This window comes from Vitis vinifera, chromosome 7 (genome assembly GCF_030704535.1).
Source record: "Vitis vinifera cultivar Pinot Noir 40024 chromosome 7, ASM3070453v1".
Classification (NCBI taxonomy): Eukaryota; Viridiplantae; Streptophyta; class Magnoliopsida; order Vitales; family Vitaceae; genus Vitis; species Vitis vinifera.
Genome location: NC_081811.1, coordinates 23,876,019 through 23,891,819, shown reverse-complemented (window position 1 = coordinate 23,891,819; position 15,801 = coordinate 23,876,019). Strand labels below are relative to the sequence as shown.

Below are 15,801 nucleotides of genomic sequence, written 5' to 3'. Positions count from 1 at the left end.
TGCTTCTTATGTGCAAACAGTTTTTGCTTGGAATGTGAGAATACCCACACAGCTAGCCTTTTCTTATCATGTTCCTCTTTACCAATGGCTAATCCCGAGAATTTGGCTCTAAGAAAGGGTCTCCATCAAGCAAAGTGTGGAAGATTTACCATACTTGGAAACTTTATTGATCATGTTATCACCCGAATCTTCAGTGGGTGGCACCAGAACCAATCAACCTCCTTTTCAGAGGAAGGAATAAAGATTGAGATTGTACTCGAGCTCCACCCCACATTTATGTGTTGGGGACCAATTAAACAACCACACCACAAGCTTCAGAGACCCATTTTGGGGGACAAACAACCATAAACATTTATGCTTCTGTGGAGAATTAAGTAACCATCAACTTTTATGTATCAAAACAAGACACTGAGGAAATCATCAATACAACAACTAACAATATCATCATTCAATGTGGAACTAATTAATTTTCTACCAATAAAGAATAGGGGTGTAAATAAAGTTTGTTGGATCCTTTTTTGGGTAAAAACTGAATCGATTATATATATTTGAAGTGAAAATCAAAATCGAACCAAACCTTTTAAAATTGATTTGATTCAATTTTCGTAGAATTAGTCTTAACTCAATTGTAAATTTGTGTTTGTTTTAAGTCCAAAATCCATTAATTTGAGTTTACATTAGTACTAAGTCTAATTTATTTTTAAAATTAATTGAAATTAATTTGAATTTGATGTTAAAAATATATTAAATACAATTAGAATTTAATTTGACTATAATATAAAAATAATAAATTACTTTAATAGAATCTAATTTTTTAAAAACTTATTAAACTTCAAATAATTGTTATAAGTTTTAAAATATCAGTTTAATTTGGTTTTTATCGGTGAGGAGATAAGAAAACAAAATACCAAACCAATAAAATCAGTTTTTAAAATTTTTAAATTGAATCGAACTTTTTTTTATTATTGAAAATCAAATCAATATGATGGACTTGATTGGTTTGAATCGATTTGTTGATTTTTTCAATTTTACTTACACCCCTAATAAAAATAATTAACTTTCTAACACAGAAACAAAAAATGAAAAATGATAAAAATCAACTTCGAATCATAATCTTGTTGATATGCTTAATTGGCAGGCTAGTTCAGGATTATATTCAATAATATCATTTATTAATTTGGACCAGTTCTTAATTAAACAGAGTAAGTCATAAGATGCTGAGGTACATTTTGGATGGAACTTAATTTGAAGGTATGCAAACTACAAGAAAAAAATTGTCAAACAAATTTATTTTTGTTAATTAGTAAAATTGAGAGTATAATTTGAAAAATCTAATATTTTGGACAATGGAAGCATTTATTTTTTTATTTTTTTATTGCTGAATAAGTTCAAAATATATAAGGTACAAAAAGATATAAAAATAAAAAGATTACAATTGTATTCGTGGCAATCACTATCAAAGGGGTTCAACTCCGTGCTATCTTTGGCAACTGTGACTCAGCACTCAATCTGAGTGTCCAACTGGGTGCCTCCATGATCATAGGATTATTTCTCTTGACCCCCCCCCTAACTTGTTGGGAATCAAAATAAATGCCCAGCTTGGCTCGAAATAATGCAAAGGTAGCTTTTAGCAAACGTTTCGTAAAAGTATATATTAACCAGTTGAGAAGCAGAGGAGACCATATGCCATGTGACAAAGTTCCCACAACAACCTTTTTGTGTCCCAAATGTTCAATTTCTTTAGGATATTGTAAGATATTTGTTTGACTACTAAATGGACTAAGAGTATGTTTGACATGTTGGGATTGAGCTATGGGCCCAACATGGCTGTCGCTTAGCACATCTGAAGGGAAGGCCAGAGACCCAGAGTCGTACTTGTACCAGAAGATGGTTGGACATAAGGTTTAGTCTTAGTTTCGAATCCTCCTGGGGGCGCCCCCTATGTTGTATAAAGGGACAAATAAAAACAATTGGTGAATTGAGGGACCACGACTCTGGGCCTCTGGTCTTCCTTTCGGATGTGCTAAGCGATAGCCATGTTGGGTCCATATGGCTCAATCCCAACATGACAGTGATTTTATAAAGTATTTCTAATATCCTTAATACTTTAAAAATAAAAATTTTAGAAAGTATTTTTTAACATCTTTAATACTTTAAAAATAAAAAATTTCAAATATTATAAATACTAGAAGTATTTTCTAAAATTCAATGTCAAATGTACTTTAAAAATATATTTGAAAATGATTTTAAAAAATATTTTTAACATTTAAATTTTTTTATTTTTAAGTATTAAAAATATTATAAATATTTCTCAGTATCATTGCCAAACTTATTTTAAAGTGAGATTGTTCAAATGTTGGTGAACTTGATTAACGACATGAATAATATGAAATCTTATCTTAAATATTTCAATGCACCAACGATACATGCATAAAGCATGAATAATATAAAGATTTTTTTAATAAATACATATGATTTAAGAAAGCATTCTTGATATTTGGTTGGTGCCTGTTGAGAGGGAGAGAGAAAGTTGTTAAGAAATCTTCCAATTGAATTAGAATTTTACTGGCTTATAAATAGCCTTACAAGATAACTCAAATAGAGCTGGAAGTAATCCACATCTAACAGTCCTAGAAACTTGGTTTATAACTAAAGAATAGATAAACCTAAAAGCACATCCCTTATTAATAGGAAAAACTAACAAATCCCTAACAAACTACCTAAAAACGAGTACTTTAACATCCTCCCTTAAACTGAATGCTTTAGCAATCAGTTTACTCCAGGATCCAAACAAACACCCAACAAATCACGTAATTTCAAGAATGTATCAAGCTTTAGAGGTTTAGTCATTATATCTGCAACTTGCTCCTGCGTATGACAATGAACCATCTCTACAGTTCCATCTTTTGTAAGCTCACGAAGGAAATGAAAACGAACATCAATGTGTTTGCAGCGACCATGCATCACTAGATTCTTAGAAAGCTTGATTGTTGAACTGTTATCACAATAAACTGTTGTAGAATCATGTTGAGCATGGTTGAGACCTTCCAATATCCTTCTTAACCATATTGCTTGACAGGCACAAGAAGTTGCAGCAATAAACTCAGCTTCAGTAGTGGACAAAGAGACCACATGTTGCTTCTTTGTGGACCAAGACACTGCTCCTGAGCTCAACATAAACACATAACTTGAAGTGCTTTTCCTATCATCTAAATCCCCAGCATAATCACTATCTGTGTAGGCAATCAATTCCTCATTTCCACCTTTCTTGTAGAACACACCAAAATCAATGGTACCTTTCAAGTACCTTAGTATTCTCTTTGCTGATTGCAAATGAAGTTCAGTAGGACAGTCCATAAATCTGCTGATGAGACTCACCACAAACATAACATTTGGTCGAGTGGCAGTCAAATACATAAGACTTCCTACAATCTTCTTATAGAACGTACTGTCAACCCTCACTCCATCTCCATTTTTCATAAGCTTGAATCCAGGAACCATAGGATTATGAACTGGATTGCACTTGTCCATGCTGAACCTTTCCAACACCTCCTGTGTGTATTTCTTCTGATTAATAAAGATGCCATCTGATCTTTGCATCACCTCAATGCCAAGAAAGTATCTCATTTTTCCAAGTTCAGTCATATCAAATTCAAGCATCATGGATTTCTTAAACTCAGCAAACATAATTTCATCATTCCCAGTAAAAATAAGATCATCCACATAGAGACACACAATCAAAATCTTACCTCCTTTTCCAGTCTTGATGAATAAAGTATGCTCATAGTGGCATTTTTTAAATCCTTCCTTCATAAAATAGGACTCTATATGACTATACCAAGCTCGCGGAGCTTGTTTAAGTCCATACAAAGCCTTTTTCAATCTGTACACCTTCTGCTCATTGCTCTTATGTTCATAGCTAGGAGGTTGTTCAACAAAGACTTCTTCACTTAGTTCACCATGTAAGAAGGTTGACTTTACTTCTAACTGGTAGATTGTCCACTCCTTTAGAGCTGCAAGAGAAATCACCACTCGAATTGTATCTAATCGAGCTACAGGTGCAAAAACCTCAGTATAATCCACCCCATGTTCTTGAGTGTAACCCTTTACTACCAATCGAGCCTTATACTTATCCATTTCTCCATTCTCATTAAACTTTGTCTTATAAATCCATTTTACTCCAACTTTCTTTGCTTCAGTAGGTAAATCTGTCAACTCCCTTCTTCACTTAGTTCACCATGTAAGAAGGCTGACTTTACATCTAACTGGTAGATTGTCCACTCCTTTAGAGCTGCAAGAGAAATCACCACTCGAATTGTATCTAATCGAGCTACAGGTGCAAAAACCTCAGTATAATCCACCTCATGTTCTTGAGTGTAACCCTTTGCTACCAACCGAGCCTTGTACTTATCCACTTCTCCATTCTCATTAAACTTTGTCTTGTAAATCCATTTTACCCCAACTTTCTTTGCTTCAGTAGGTAAATCTGTCAACTCCCATGTATCATTCCTGTCTATGGCTTCTATCTCTGCATCCATTGCTTTCCTCCATTTCATACTTTTCACAGCATCGCCAAATGAGACTGGATCATTGCCGACAAACAAAGCTTGGTATGCAGTGTCTTCTTCCTCAGATAAACCTTTTCCACTTGCGTAATCTCTCAGCCAAGCTGGTGGCCTTCTGATTCTTCCTTCATTAGGATTAAGTGGATTTTCTTCATTTGACTCATATGAATCATTACCCTCCATAGCTTCAATTGTAATGTCATGGTGATCAGTTTCAAAATTTCCTCTATTGGTATCAACTAGGACTGCTTCTTTGTCACTTTCTCCCCAGTCTAGATCAGCTATAATGGGTTTTTCATGACTTTTGTTCCAATCCCAACTGTTTTCTTCTTCAAACTTCACATCTCTGCTTACTATTATCTTCTGAGAGACTGGATCATACAATCTATATGCCTTCAACTCCTCACTAACTCCAAGTAGAACACATTTCACACTCTTGTCATCAAGCTTAGTCCTCTTACTATCAGGAATATGAACATGAGATATGCAGCCAAACACCCTGAAGTGATCAACTGATGGTTTAGATCCACTCCAAGCTTCTTCTGGAGTCATGTCTTTTACTACTAGAGTTGGACTTCTATTCAGAACATAAACAGTCCAATTAACAGCTTCAGGCCAAAAAGTTTTTGGAATTTTCTTCCTGAAAGCATGCTTCGCACCATATTCATAATAGTTTGGTTCTTTCTCTCTGCAACACCATTCTGTTATGGAGTATATGCCGCTGTCAGTTGCCTACGTATGCCATTTTCCTTACAAAAATTTGTGAACTCGTGTGATGTGAATTCTCCTCCACGATCAGTGCGAAGACATCTTATATATGAACCAGTTTCTTTCTCAACACAACTCTTATAATTCTTGAAAGTGATGAAAGTTTCTGACTTCTCTACCAAGAAATAAACCCAGGTTTTTCGGCTAAAATCATCAATGAAAGTGATCAGGTACCTTTTCTTGCTATTTGAAGTGGGGTTGATTGGTCCACAGATGTCTGCATGCACCAGTTGAAGAATCTGAGAAGCCCTCCATGTGCTTTCTTTTGGAAATGGATTTCTTCGTTGTTTTCCTACCAAGCAGTCTTCACACACTTTTAAAGGAGCTTGAAATTGTGGTAGTCCATTCACCAGTCTTTTCTGCTGAAGAGTCTTCAAGTCGTTGAAGCTTAAATGTCCGTATCTAAGGTGCCAAAGTCGAGCTTGATCCTCTGTAAAAGAAGAAAGGCAGATTTCTTCTTTTAGCAATTTCTGGGCAGGCAAAATAAACATTCTATTTGAGGACATTGCAATCTCCATGATTAATCCTCTATCTGGATGATAAATCTTACATTTCCCATGTTGTATGAGAATTGCAAGCCCCTTCTCTTGTAGCTGTCCCACACTTAGCAAATTATTCTACAATCCCAGAACATAAAACACCTCAGTGATGAGCTGCACAATTCCATTCACAAACGTTCGTATATTTCCTTTTCCTGTTACTGCCATGCTTGAATTGTCTCCAAGCTTTACAAAAGTGCTGAAACTCTCATCAAGCCTAGAGAAAAGCTCCTTCTTGCCACACATATGGTTGATGCAACCTGAGTCAAGAAACCATAACTCCTCTTTGCTAGCTTCCTTGCCATCTGCATGTGCCATTAATAATATTTCTCCACTAGCTTCTGCATACTGTGCCTTTGTCTCTGTCTCCTTGTTTGGACATTCATATTGAAAATGTCCAAGCTTATGGCAATTATAGCACTCAATGGTAGACTTGTCAAAGCTTTGTCTACTTCCACCTCTTCTTCTTCCTCTAAATCCACCACGACCTCGTCCTCTTCCTCTTGATTGATCTTCATAGGTAACCTTCAATGCTTGTTCTTCCACAAGATGGCCATTCATGCGTTGTTCATGCACCAAAAGACTGATTTGTAGCACATCAATGGATAAGGTGTCTAGATCATTAGACTCCTCGATAGAGCACACAACATAGTTGAATTTAGGAGTCATAGATCTTAGAATATTTTCAATGACCACAACATCCTCCATTTTCTCACCATGAACCCTCATTTTGTTGGCTATAGTAAGGGTTCGAGCAAAGTACTCATTCACAGATTCTCCTACCTTCATGTTAAGCATCTCAAATTCCTTTCGAAGAGCTTGTCGTTGTGCGCGCTGCACCCGTGCCGTCCCCTGGTACTTCTGCTTCAAAGAGTCCCAAATGCTCTTTGCTGTATCTTTGTTCAGAATGGTTTCTAGGACTGATCAATCAATGGCTTGGAAGAGATAATTTTTAACCTTCAAATCCTTCAGTTTGCATCTTCAATCACCTTTTTTTGCCCTTCAGTGAGTTCTACCCCTGCTTCTGCTGTAAGGATCCCTTGTTCTATCAGGTTCCAATATTCCTTCGAGCGCAAAAAATTCTCCATAAGCATACACCAATGATCATAGTGTGCATCAAGTTTTGGAATTGCTGGTTGCACAAAGTTACTCTCAGTTGCCATCCTTACTGCTACACTCTTAGAAGACTGCTGCTTCTCAAGTTTCTGCTGGTTTTGATCAGGCCCGGTGATTGCTGGTTTCTGCTCCTTTTGCTCTGATACCAACTGTTAAGAAATCTTCCAATTGAATTAGAATTTTACTGGCTTATAAATAGCCTTACAAGATAACTCAAATAGAGCTGGAAGTAATCCACATCTAACAGTCCTAGAAACTTGGTTTATAACTAAAGAATAGATAAACCTAAAAGCACATCCCTTATTAATAGGAAAAACTAACAAATCCCTAACAAACTACCTAAAAACGAGTACTTTAACAAGAGTGTGGTTAACTTGAATACTAAGCTAAAAGTATTGTCATAGTCTTTACTAGAAACCAGAGTAAATTCCTTTACAACCAGTTGGCTTTGAATCATGCAACCCAGTTGAACCCAACTACATTGATATGAGAGGGTCGAGGGACCCTGACAAAGATAAAGCGGATGCGGGAGGTAAGATGCAGGGGTTGGAGAGAATGCATTGACTCCATATAATAAGCTCCTTAATTTATTGGAGAGCTTCAAACACAATCTTGAGAACCAAGGAAAAATTTCATTGTTTTTGCAGTGGTGCTGGATCATTCCATATCTCAGTTTGATGCACGTTAGCCCGTCTCCATGAGTTTCATACACCCTTTCCATTAAGCTAACTCACTCTCACATTAAGTCACCAGTCATAACATTAGGAAAACGTAATCACCTAGTCACCTAGTCTTGCTATAAATATTTAATGCCCTGAATATGTGTGCTTTGCTGGGAGACATACAAGCAGAAGGATGCCATATATGTCAAGAATGATGCTATCAAGGATATAGAAAAGGATGAAATTTAAGTATTTTTTTTCTTCCTCTATTAAATATCTAATTAATCCGCCATCCCCACAATAAAAATGAAGTATGAGAAGGCCTACAACAACTGGCACCGTGGACTTCCATATTACGTAAGCATTATTATTTGAAGTGGTCAGACATCTACCTAGAAATAGACACCCATACACGTACACATACACGCTGTGATAACAATAATCTTATCTGGCATGAAACAGAAATCATCACCACGGCTCTCTGCTAGTATTTTCTTCTTTTTCTTGTTTTAATTTTTTCTTGATAGGGATGATGATGTCGAGGAAAATTTTGTTATACACGAGGAAATACGTAAAAACAAAACAAAGTAGACATGAAAGGCAAACTTCCTAGCTGTTTCAACAATGATGGTACGAGGGAACTCACTTCCTATGTCTTTTGGCCTCACTATCATATTTTAACAAATGGTTAATTTAAATTGGATTATATTTTATTATTATTATTATTATTATTATTATTATTATTATTATTATTATTATTATTATTATTATTATTATTATTATTATTATTACCATACGAAAACAAATGATATACATATTGACTCCATAGCTAATGGTATCAAATATTAAGACTCACTAAGAATCGTTTTAACAATTGAAGAATGGAATCCACAGAATACACGTACGTATGACACGATTGAGTTTGAGTCGTTCTCAAGTGGTGCTGCAGCCGGCCAATTAACCTTAAGCTTGTGAATAGAGGATTTCAGCATACCCGCGTGTTGTCACCTGTCACTGTCTACAGTGATGGAATAGGATTGAACTATATCCTCGAATTTGACCATGTCTCTGGTCCATTCTCATTTTGGAAGTTTCCTGGACCGAAGAATTCAAATGTTAGGAAGTAGAGAGGTTCATAGAGTTGGAGGCAAGTGAAATAGATTGATTTATTATAATTATGTCATTGTTTTTGATGATTCTTATGGATAATTTCCATTTTGGACTAGTGTTCTTTATGTTTCTTGACCATTTCAAATTGAAATCGTCTCCAACAACTATGCGTTTATAAAAAAAAGAAAAAAAATGTATTCATCTTTTTGGATTGTTATTATATTTTTTTCTTGGATGAAAGAGAGATAGAATCTGGATAATTGGCTTTAGTGGGTGAAGAGGCCGGCATAACGCGGCAAATATTGTAGCTTTTCAACCTTATAAATGCTGGTAGGAGTAGAGTCATTGAACCAACGCAAATCATAGCTCTCTTTTCACTTGAATATTCTATTGCTTCATCACTCTATGGAAAGTTGAGCATGGAGACTACAATTCAGGTGCCTAGATGGACCCCAACTCCAAGTCCTACAAGCTCACCAAGGGGACCCAATGTGCCTAGATGGGCACCAAGTCCAAGTCCACCAAGCTCACCAAAACGAGCCATGAAGAGTGAGAGTTTTGAGTCAAACCCACCAAGCTCACAAGGAGGGAACCAGGTGCCTAGATGGAACCCAAACGAGCCAAATACAAGCTCACCAAGAGGGTACATGCAGAATGAGAGTTTCGAACCAAGCTCAACGAAAGGGACCCACTTGCCTAAATGGAACCAAAGTCCAAGCCGACCAAGCTCGCCAAAAAGGCAAATAAGGGATGAGAACTTTGATGAATTGGAGATGGGGACCCATTTGCCAACATGGACCCAAAATCTAATCCCACCAAGCTCACCGAAAGGGGCCATGAAGAATGAGAGTTTGGAACTAAGCCCACCAAGCTCACCCAGGGCGAGCCATGTCCCTAGGTGGACCCCAAGTCCAAGCCCATCAAGATCACCAAAAGGGCCCTCGAGGAATGAGAGTTTTGATGATCTGGAGAGGGGAAGCGTGGCTTCTGAGGAAGACATGTCCTCTGACATGGAAAAGTTTTTCCCATTCAACAGTGACTCCATTTCAACTAGCACCAGACCACCACTTGATTCACTTCTGCTTGAAGCCCCATCTCTGAGAAACCTTCCCAAGGTAAAAACGTCATCGCAGAAACCAGATGTTGAACAGCCAAAGCAAAACAAAAACAATGTCACGCGGAATATTGATATGGATTTCACATCCAAATCCAATGGTGTTTTCTTGACTTGGAAGGACCTATGGGTGACGGTGCCAGACCAGCAAAGTGGGCGACGTCCCATTCTACAGCGCCTAACTGGATATGCCCAGCCGGGTGAGGTATTGGCCATCATGGGTCCTTCTGGCTGTGGCAAGTCAACTCTTCTGGATGCATTAGCTGGTAAGATTTGTCTATCTCTAACTTGAATAGCATTTTTCTCGCACTTGCATCATGATGAACTTACCCATATCTCATTTGCAGGTGAGATCAAGCTAATCTTATCCTATTCACCGATTCCACTCATTCACACTTACTCTTCGTTTTTCACACAAAACACCCTGTTCAGGCCTGTATTTGTATTCATCATGAGGTTTATAGCAAAGACCTAAATAATTTCCACACAAAAAACCTTTTTCAGGCCTGGATTCATCATGAGGTTTATAGCAAGACCTAAATATTTCCTAGCTTTACACACTAAGCATGACATACCTAACGATTCCTCTCCCGTCATGGGCTCCTGTTGTTGAACCCATGACGTGACTCTGAAATTGATTTAGTTATCGACATAGTTCAAAAACCTAATTATTCTTACCTTTAAACACTTAGTTGCGTTTAGAATCATTCAAATTTTTTTTCTAACAAAATCACAAAAATGCATCATTTTCCTATAAAATTATATGATGATATATTTTTGGACGACATTTTGCCTTGATGTGTCATGTTTTTGTATTATCAAAATTTAGGTAATCGCTTAAAAAATATAAACTTAAACATTATCTAATTATTAAACACATGTCAAATCATCTATTTAATAATTATATCCTCCTATTTAATAATAAAATTAAGTTAAATCATATATAAGTCTATATGATTAATATTCCAACAAGATATTTTTGTGATCTAATTAACCAATTTATTTAGAAAAAATTAAATTAATTCAAATTTGAGTTTAATAGTTTAAAATTATAATTAGGTTAATATTATTAAATGATTGAATTTGAATTAAATTTACGTGTTCTGCATATTAACCTAAAAATTATATATTTATTAAATGTGTTATATAGGTGAACACATCTTTGACCGAACACAAGTATAATTAATCTAAACCCATGAAAAACGTGTTAAGTTCAAATGATATTATTCGTGAATTACATCATACTATATGCATGCGGGAGAACGTTGAAGAACGCTTATTGACAAATATGCGAATTTATTGCAGGAAGATTAGGTTCAAACACAAGGCAAGCAGGGGAAATTCTCATTAATGGTAGAAAGCAAAGACTTGCTTTCGGAACTTCGGTAAGCAGACTTTGAAAAAAGAGACAAAACTCTGAAGATATGATCTGAAGTTCAATAGCAATTAATGCAAGAAATATCCAATTTGCAAAAGTCGGGAGTCTTTTCGTTTTCCTTTCAAATCCAGAGCGTCGTTTTTCTCAGATGGGTGTGTGCAAACACACTTTTCCCTTATTGTTTTTATTTGCCAATCTGTCGTCAGATTTGATGACTTTTTGAAAAGGGTATGAACTGACGAAGAATTTGATTTCTCGACGAAACCTTGCACTAGAAACGAGTACAAACATTGGCGGTTTTTGGCCAGTTAAATGCTTTAAAGGGATTTAAAGGAACTTATTTTCCTTGTTGTAATGAAGGTTCTGCCATGGTTTCTCATAATGTAGGCCTATGTGACTCAAGACGATACTCTAATGACCACATTAACAGTAAGGGAAGCTGTACACTATTCTGCACAGCTCCAACTCCCAGGCTCCATGCCTACCTCGGCTAAGAAGGAAAGAGCTGAAATGACGATATGCGAGATGGGGTTGCAAGACTGCATAGAGACAAGAATAGGAGGGTGGGGAAAGAAAGGCCTTAGTGGTGGACAGAAGAGGAGGGTTAGCATCTGCATTGAAATCTTGACGCGTCCAAAGCTACTCTTTCTAGATGAGCCCACCAGTGGCCTAGACAGTGCAGCTTCTTACCATGTCATGGACCGCATTGTTAAGCTTGCTCACCGAGAGGGAATCACTGTTATTGCATCAATCCATCAACCTAGCAGTGAGGTTTTTGAGCTTTTTCACAATCTCTGCCTTCTCTCCTCTGGTAAAACAGTCTACTTTGGTCCTGCTTCAATGGCAAATGAGGTATTTTAATCTCTTTCAAGATGCATTCACAATCGAGAGTCGTTTCATTGCACCTACCACTTTATGAAATATTCCTCTTCTATTTTATTTGCAGTTTTTTGCTAAGAATGGCTTCCCTTGCCCATCTCTGAGAAACCCATCTGATCACTACCTTAGAACTATAAACAAGGACTTCGACTTAGTAAGCAGTCTTCCTATATACAATTCCCAGTTCTTAATAAAGAATTCAAGGTACTCGACCACTTTTTAGCCTATTCAAACTCTAATATACTACTACTGTGGCTCTTACTATTTTAGGACATCGAGGAAGGACTTGGTGGCGCAACAAGCACAGAAGAAGCAATTAACATTCTTGTAAGAGCCTATAAGTCATCTGAGACTTGCCAGCAGGTTCAAGGGCGGGTATATGAGATATGCCAACAGGTATACATGCAATTTAATCAGACTACAGTTGGTTTTCAAGTTATTGAAAAAGATATACAAGGGATTACTCAAACGGATCTCTTTTTGTTTTGCAGAAAGGAGGAGTGCTTGAGAAAAAGGGAAGCCAGGCTAGCTTCGCCACCCAGTGTCTTGTTCTTACTAAGAGATCCTTCGTGAACATGTATCGTGATCTAGGCTATTACTGGCTTCGACTTGCAATCTACATTGCATTGTGTTTATGTGTTGGGACTATCTTCTATGACATCGGCTTCTCTTACGGCTCCATTCAGGTAATTACTAAGGAACGACACAAATACTGGCTGTCTCCAATTATTATTCACAAAATCTAAGCCAATAACTCTGCTCCAAAATCTACAGGCTAGGGGATCGATGCTCATGTTTGTTGCAGCATTCTTGACTTTCATGGCAATTGGTGGATTCCCTTCATTTGTAGAGGACATGAAGGTTGGTCTATTTTCTTAATGTCAATTCATTAATTCGTTAAACATATGTTCTATATTAATTGATAGTGGTTGACGTTTGACCTTTGACCTTTTTCCTCATCATAATCAGATCTTTGGGCGAGAAAGATTAAACGGGCACTATGGCGTTGGAGCATTTGTTATAGGAAACTCACTTTCTTCAATTCCTTACCTGCTTATGATATCTTTAATCCCCGGAGCAATCGCTTATTACCTCGTCCACCTTCAGAAGGGATTTGAACACTTCGTCTATTTCGCTATACTATTGTTTGTGTGCATGATGTTGGTTGAGAGCCTAATGATGATGGTGGCAAGTATCGTACCAGATTTCCTCATGGGAATCATAACAGGCGCAGGAATTCAAGGTGTGATGATGCTGTGCGGGGGCTTCTTCCGATTGCCGAATGATCTTCCCAATCCTTTTTGGAAATATCCGATGTATTACATTGCCTTCCATAAGTATGCAAACCAAGGATTCTACAAAAATGAGTTCGAAGGGTTGACATTTCCCAACAATCAAGTAGGAGGAGCACCCACCATTACTGGTGAAGAAATCCTGCAAAACGTTTGGCAAGTGGAGATGGGCTACTCTAAGTGGATTGATCTTGCTATCTTATTTGGAATGGTGGTTCTGTACCGCCTCATGTTTATGGGGATAATAAAGACGGTTGAAAAGGTTAAGCCTATGATCAGAGGACTTTTTGTTGTTCCTCCTGAGAAGTCCAAGCAAATTGTAGAAAACCCTATTGATCCACAATATGCCTAGTCCCCAAACTTAATTGGCGTGCTATTTACTCTTCTTGTATTCTAGTAGCTGCAGGTCAAAGATGTACTCCTGGTTACTCTGAAATTCAGCTGCGTGCTTGTCAATGGATGATTTGCAGTCATCTCAAAATTGATGATGTAACTTCTCATTACTCTCAAATTCTGAATGAATAAATTTTTAGACTTATTTTATGCTTTATTGAAATGTACTGATGAATCAACGTCCGCACTCTGTCAACAATGATAAATTTGAACTTCCTGAACTAGGAGTGTCTTTTGTCCAGATTGGATTCCAGTCAAATTAAGGGACTATAACAAAGGTTATAACTTAGAGGAAATATTCCAATTAACTACCTCGTTATGTTGGGTGCAACTGTCCAAAGTTGGTTTGAGTTGGAAGCCTCTCCCTGTCTATGCTTGTGTTGGTTGACGATGTGCGGTGCCACACATCAATAAGGAAAGCTCAACTAGTCTCCAGCTTTATATCTCTCTTGCTTTGAGACTCTCTGTTAAGATCCAGCATGGAATCTCAGATTCATATGCCTAGATGGACACCAAGTCCAAGCCCACCAAGGTCGCATTCAACCGATACCATGAAAAATGACAGAGTCGATGTGCCAAGATGGACACTCATTCCAAGCCCATCGACATCACCTGAGAAAGTTGATGGCAATTCAAAGATGGGAAGCATAGGTTCCGAAGAAGATATGTTTTCTAGCACGGGAAAAAAATTCCCATTCGGCACCGCCTTCGTTTCTGCACCACCACATCCTCACTCAGATATCCATAGATCGTCGTCTCTAGGGATCCATTCCAGCTTTGAAAAATCACTGCAGGTTGACGCAGTAGGGCAGCAGAAGGGAGAAGGAAACTTTGTTACACGCATTGATATCGGTTCCATGGCCAAGCCGAATGGTGTATTCTTGACATGGAAGGACCTGTGGGTGACCGTGCCAGATGGCAAGAATGGAAGCTGAGCAATTCTACAGGGGCTCACCGGGTATGCTCAACCGGGTGAGGTACTGGCCATCATGGGTCCTTCTGGTTGTGGCAAGTCAACTCTTCTTGATGCCCTAGCAGGTAAATACCTATAACTTTTTTGATAATTCAGATTTGCATGGCCTTCTTTTCACACATGCAATCATAAAAATTAATCAAATCACAATATTTCACCGGGCGACAGATTTAGTGCACGATTAATTTTCATATGTTTTGGAAAAATAAAAAATTATTAATTTAATTTTTAAAAGTACGTGCATGTGTACCATGCCATGAAAAGTTTCCACGCATCATAGAACTTGTATATAATTTTACTTTACTTTATATAAAAGATTTTCTAAATTTTCTTAAACCTTTCTAGGATAAAAAAAAAACCTACCAAAACTGTTGAAATATTTTTAATTAAAATTTTAAATTCTTTTAAAAATAAAATTTCTGAAACTTATATTCATAATTTTGTTAAAACTTTCAGGTATATATTTGATGTTATCGAGAGTACACTATTATAACTTTGACCATTTTATTAAAAAAAAAATTCTAAAATATATAGCATATTGTTCTTGCATATTTTTCTTTAGTGTAAAATAGTTGATCTGTTAATTAATATCATTTTAAAATATAAAAATTAATTAACAAGAAAAATATATTCATTAAAAGTATTATAAAATACTATTTAAAATTTCCAATAAATGGTAGTTTTAAATTTTTGTTAATATTAAAGATAAATTATTTCCAAGGTAAATCTAATGATACCATTAATTCCTATCTTGTATTTTTGTACAACTTTTTACTCTTGCTTTTACCATTTTTCATACTCATTCTTAACCTAAATGTCTTATTAGTCAAGTAATTATGATTTAAAATATAAAAATTTATTAAAAACGGTAAATATAGTCTTAATTGGTAATTATTTTTTAAAACAATTCTAAAAGATAGTTTTTAAGAACCATTTTTTAAAACTGCTATCTAGTATTTTATAGAACAAAAGTCTATTTTGAAACCTAAAATATTTTTAACTTGTTTTTAAT

At 36.5% G+C, this 15,801-nt stretch overlaps 1 protein-coding gene across 1 annotated transcript; it reads left to right on the top strand.

Annotated features, from left to right (window-relative positions):
• The first annotated feature begins 9,137 nt into the window (after positions 1–9,137).
• LOC100852907 (ABC transporter G family member 1) lies at positions 9,138–13,912 on the top strand. Its single transcript, XM_059738530.1, has 8 exons — positions 9,138–10,140; positions 11,180–11,259; positions 11,640–12,104; positions 12,199–12,285; positions 12,402–12,527; positions 12,623–12,817; positions 12,906–12,992; positions 13,101–13,912. Exons 1-8 carry the CDS (start codon positions 9,180–9,182, stop codon positions 13,773–13,775), a joined length of 2,676 nt encoding a protein of 891 aa, XP_059594513.1. The 5' UTR covers positions 9,138–9,179; the 3' UTR covers positions 13,776–13,912.
• Positions 13,913–15,801: the final 1,889 nt, after the last annotated feature.

Excerpts from the sequence above, each read along its gene's own strand:
- LOC100852907 (XM_059738530.1), top strand. The coding sequence starts at position 9,180 with ATGGAGACTACAATTCAGGTGCCTAGATGGACCCCAACTCCAAGTCCT. Across the intron at positions 12,286-12,401 it reads TAAACAAGGACTTCGACTTA|GACATCGAGGAAGGACTTGG; the intron begins GTAAGCAGTCTT and ends TTACTATTTTAG. Across the intron at positions 12,993-13,100 it reads CATTTGTAGAGGACATGAAG|ATCTTTGGGCGAGAAAGATT; the intron begins GTTGGTCTATTT and ends CATCATAATCAG.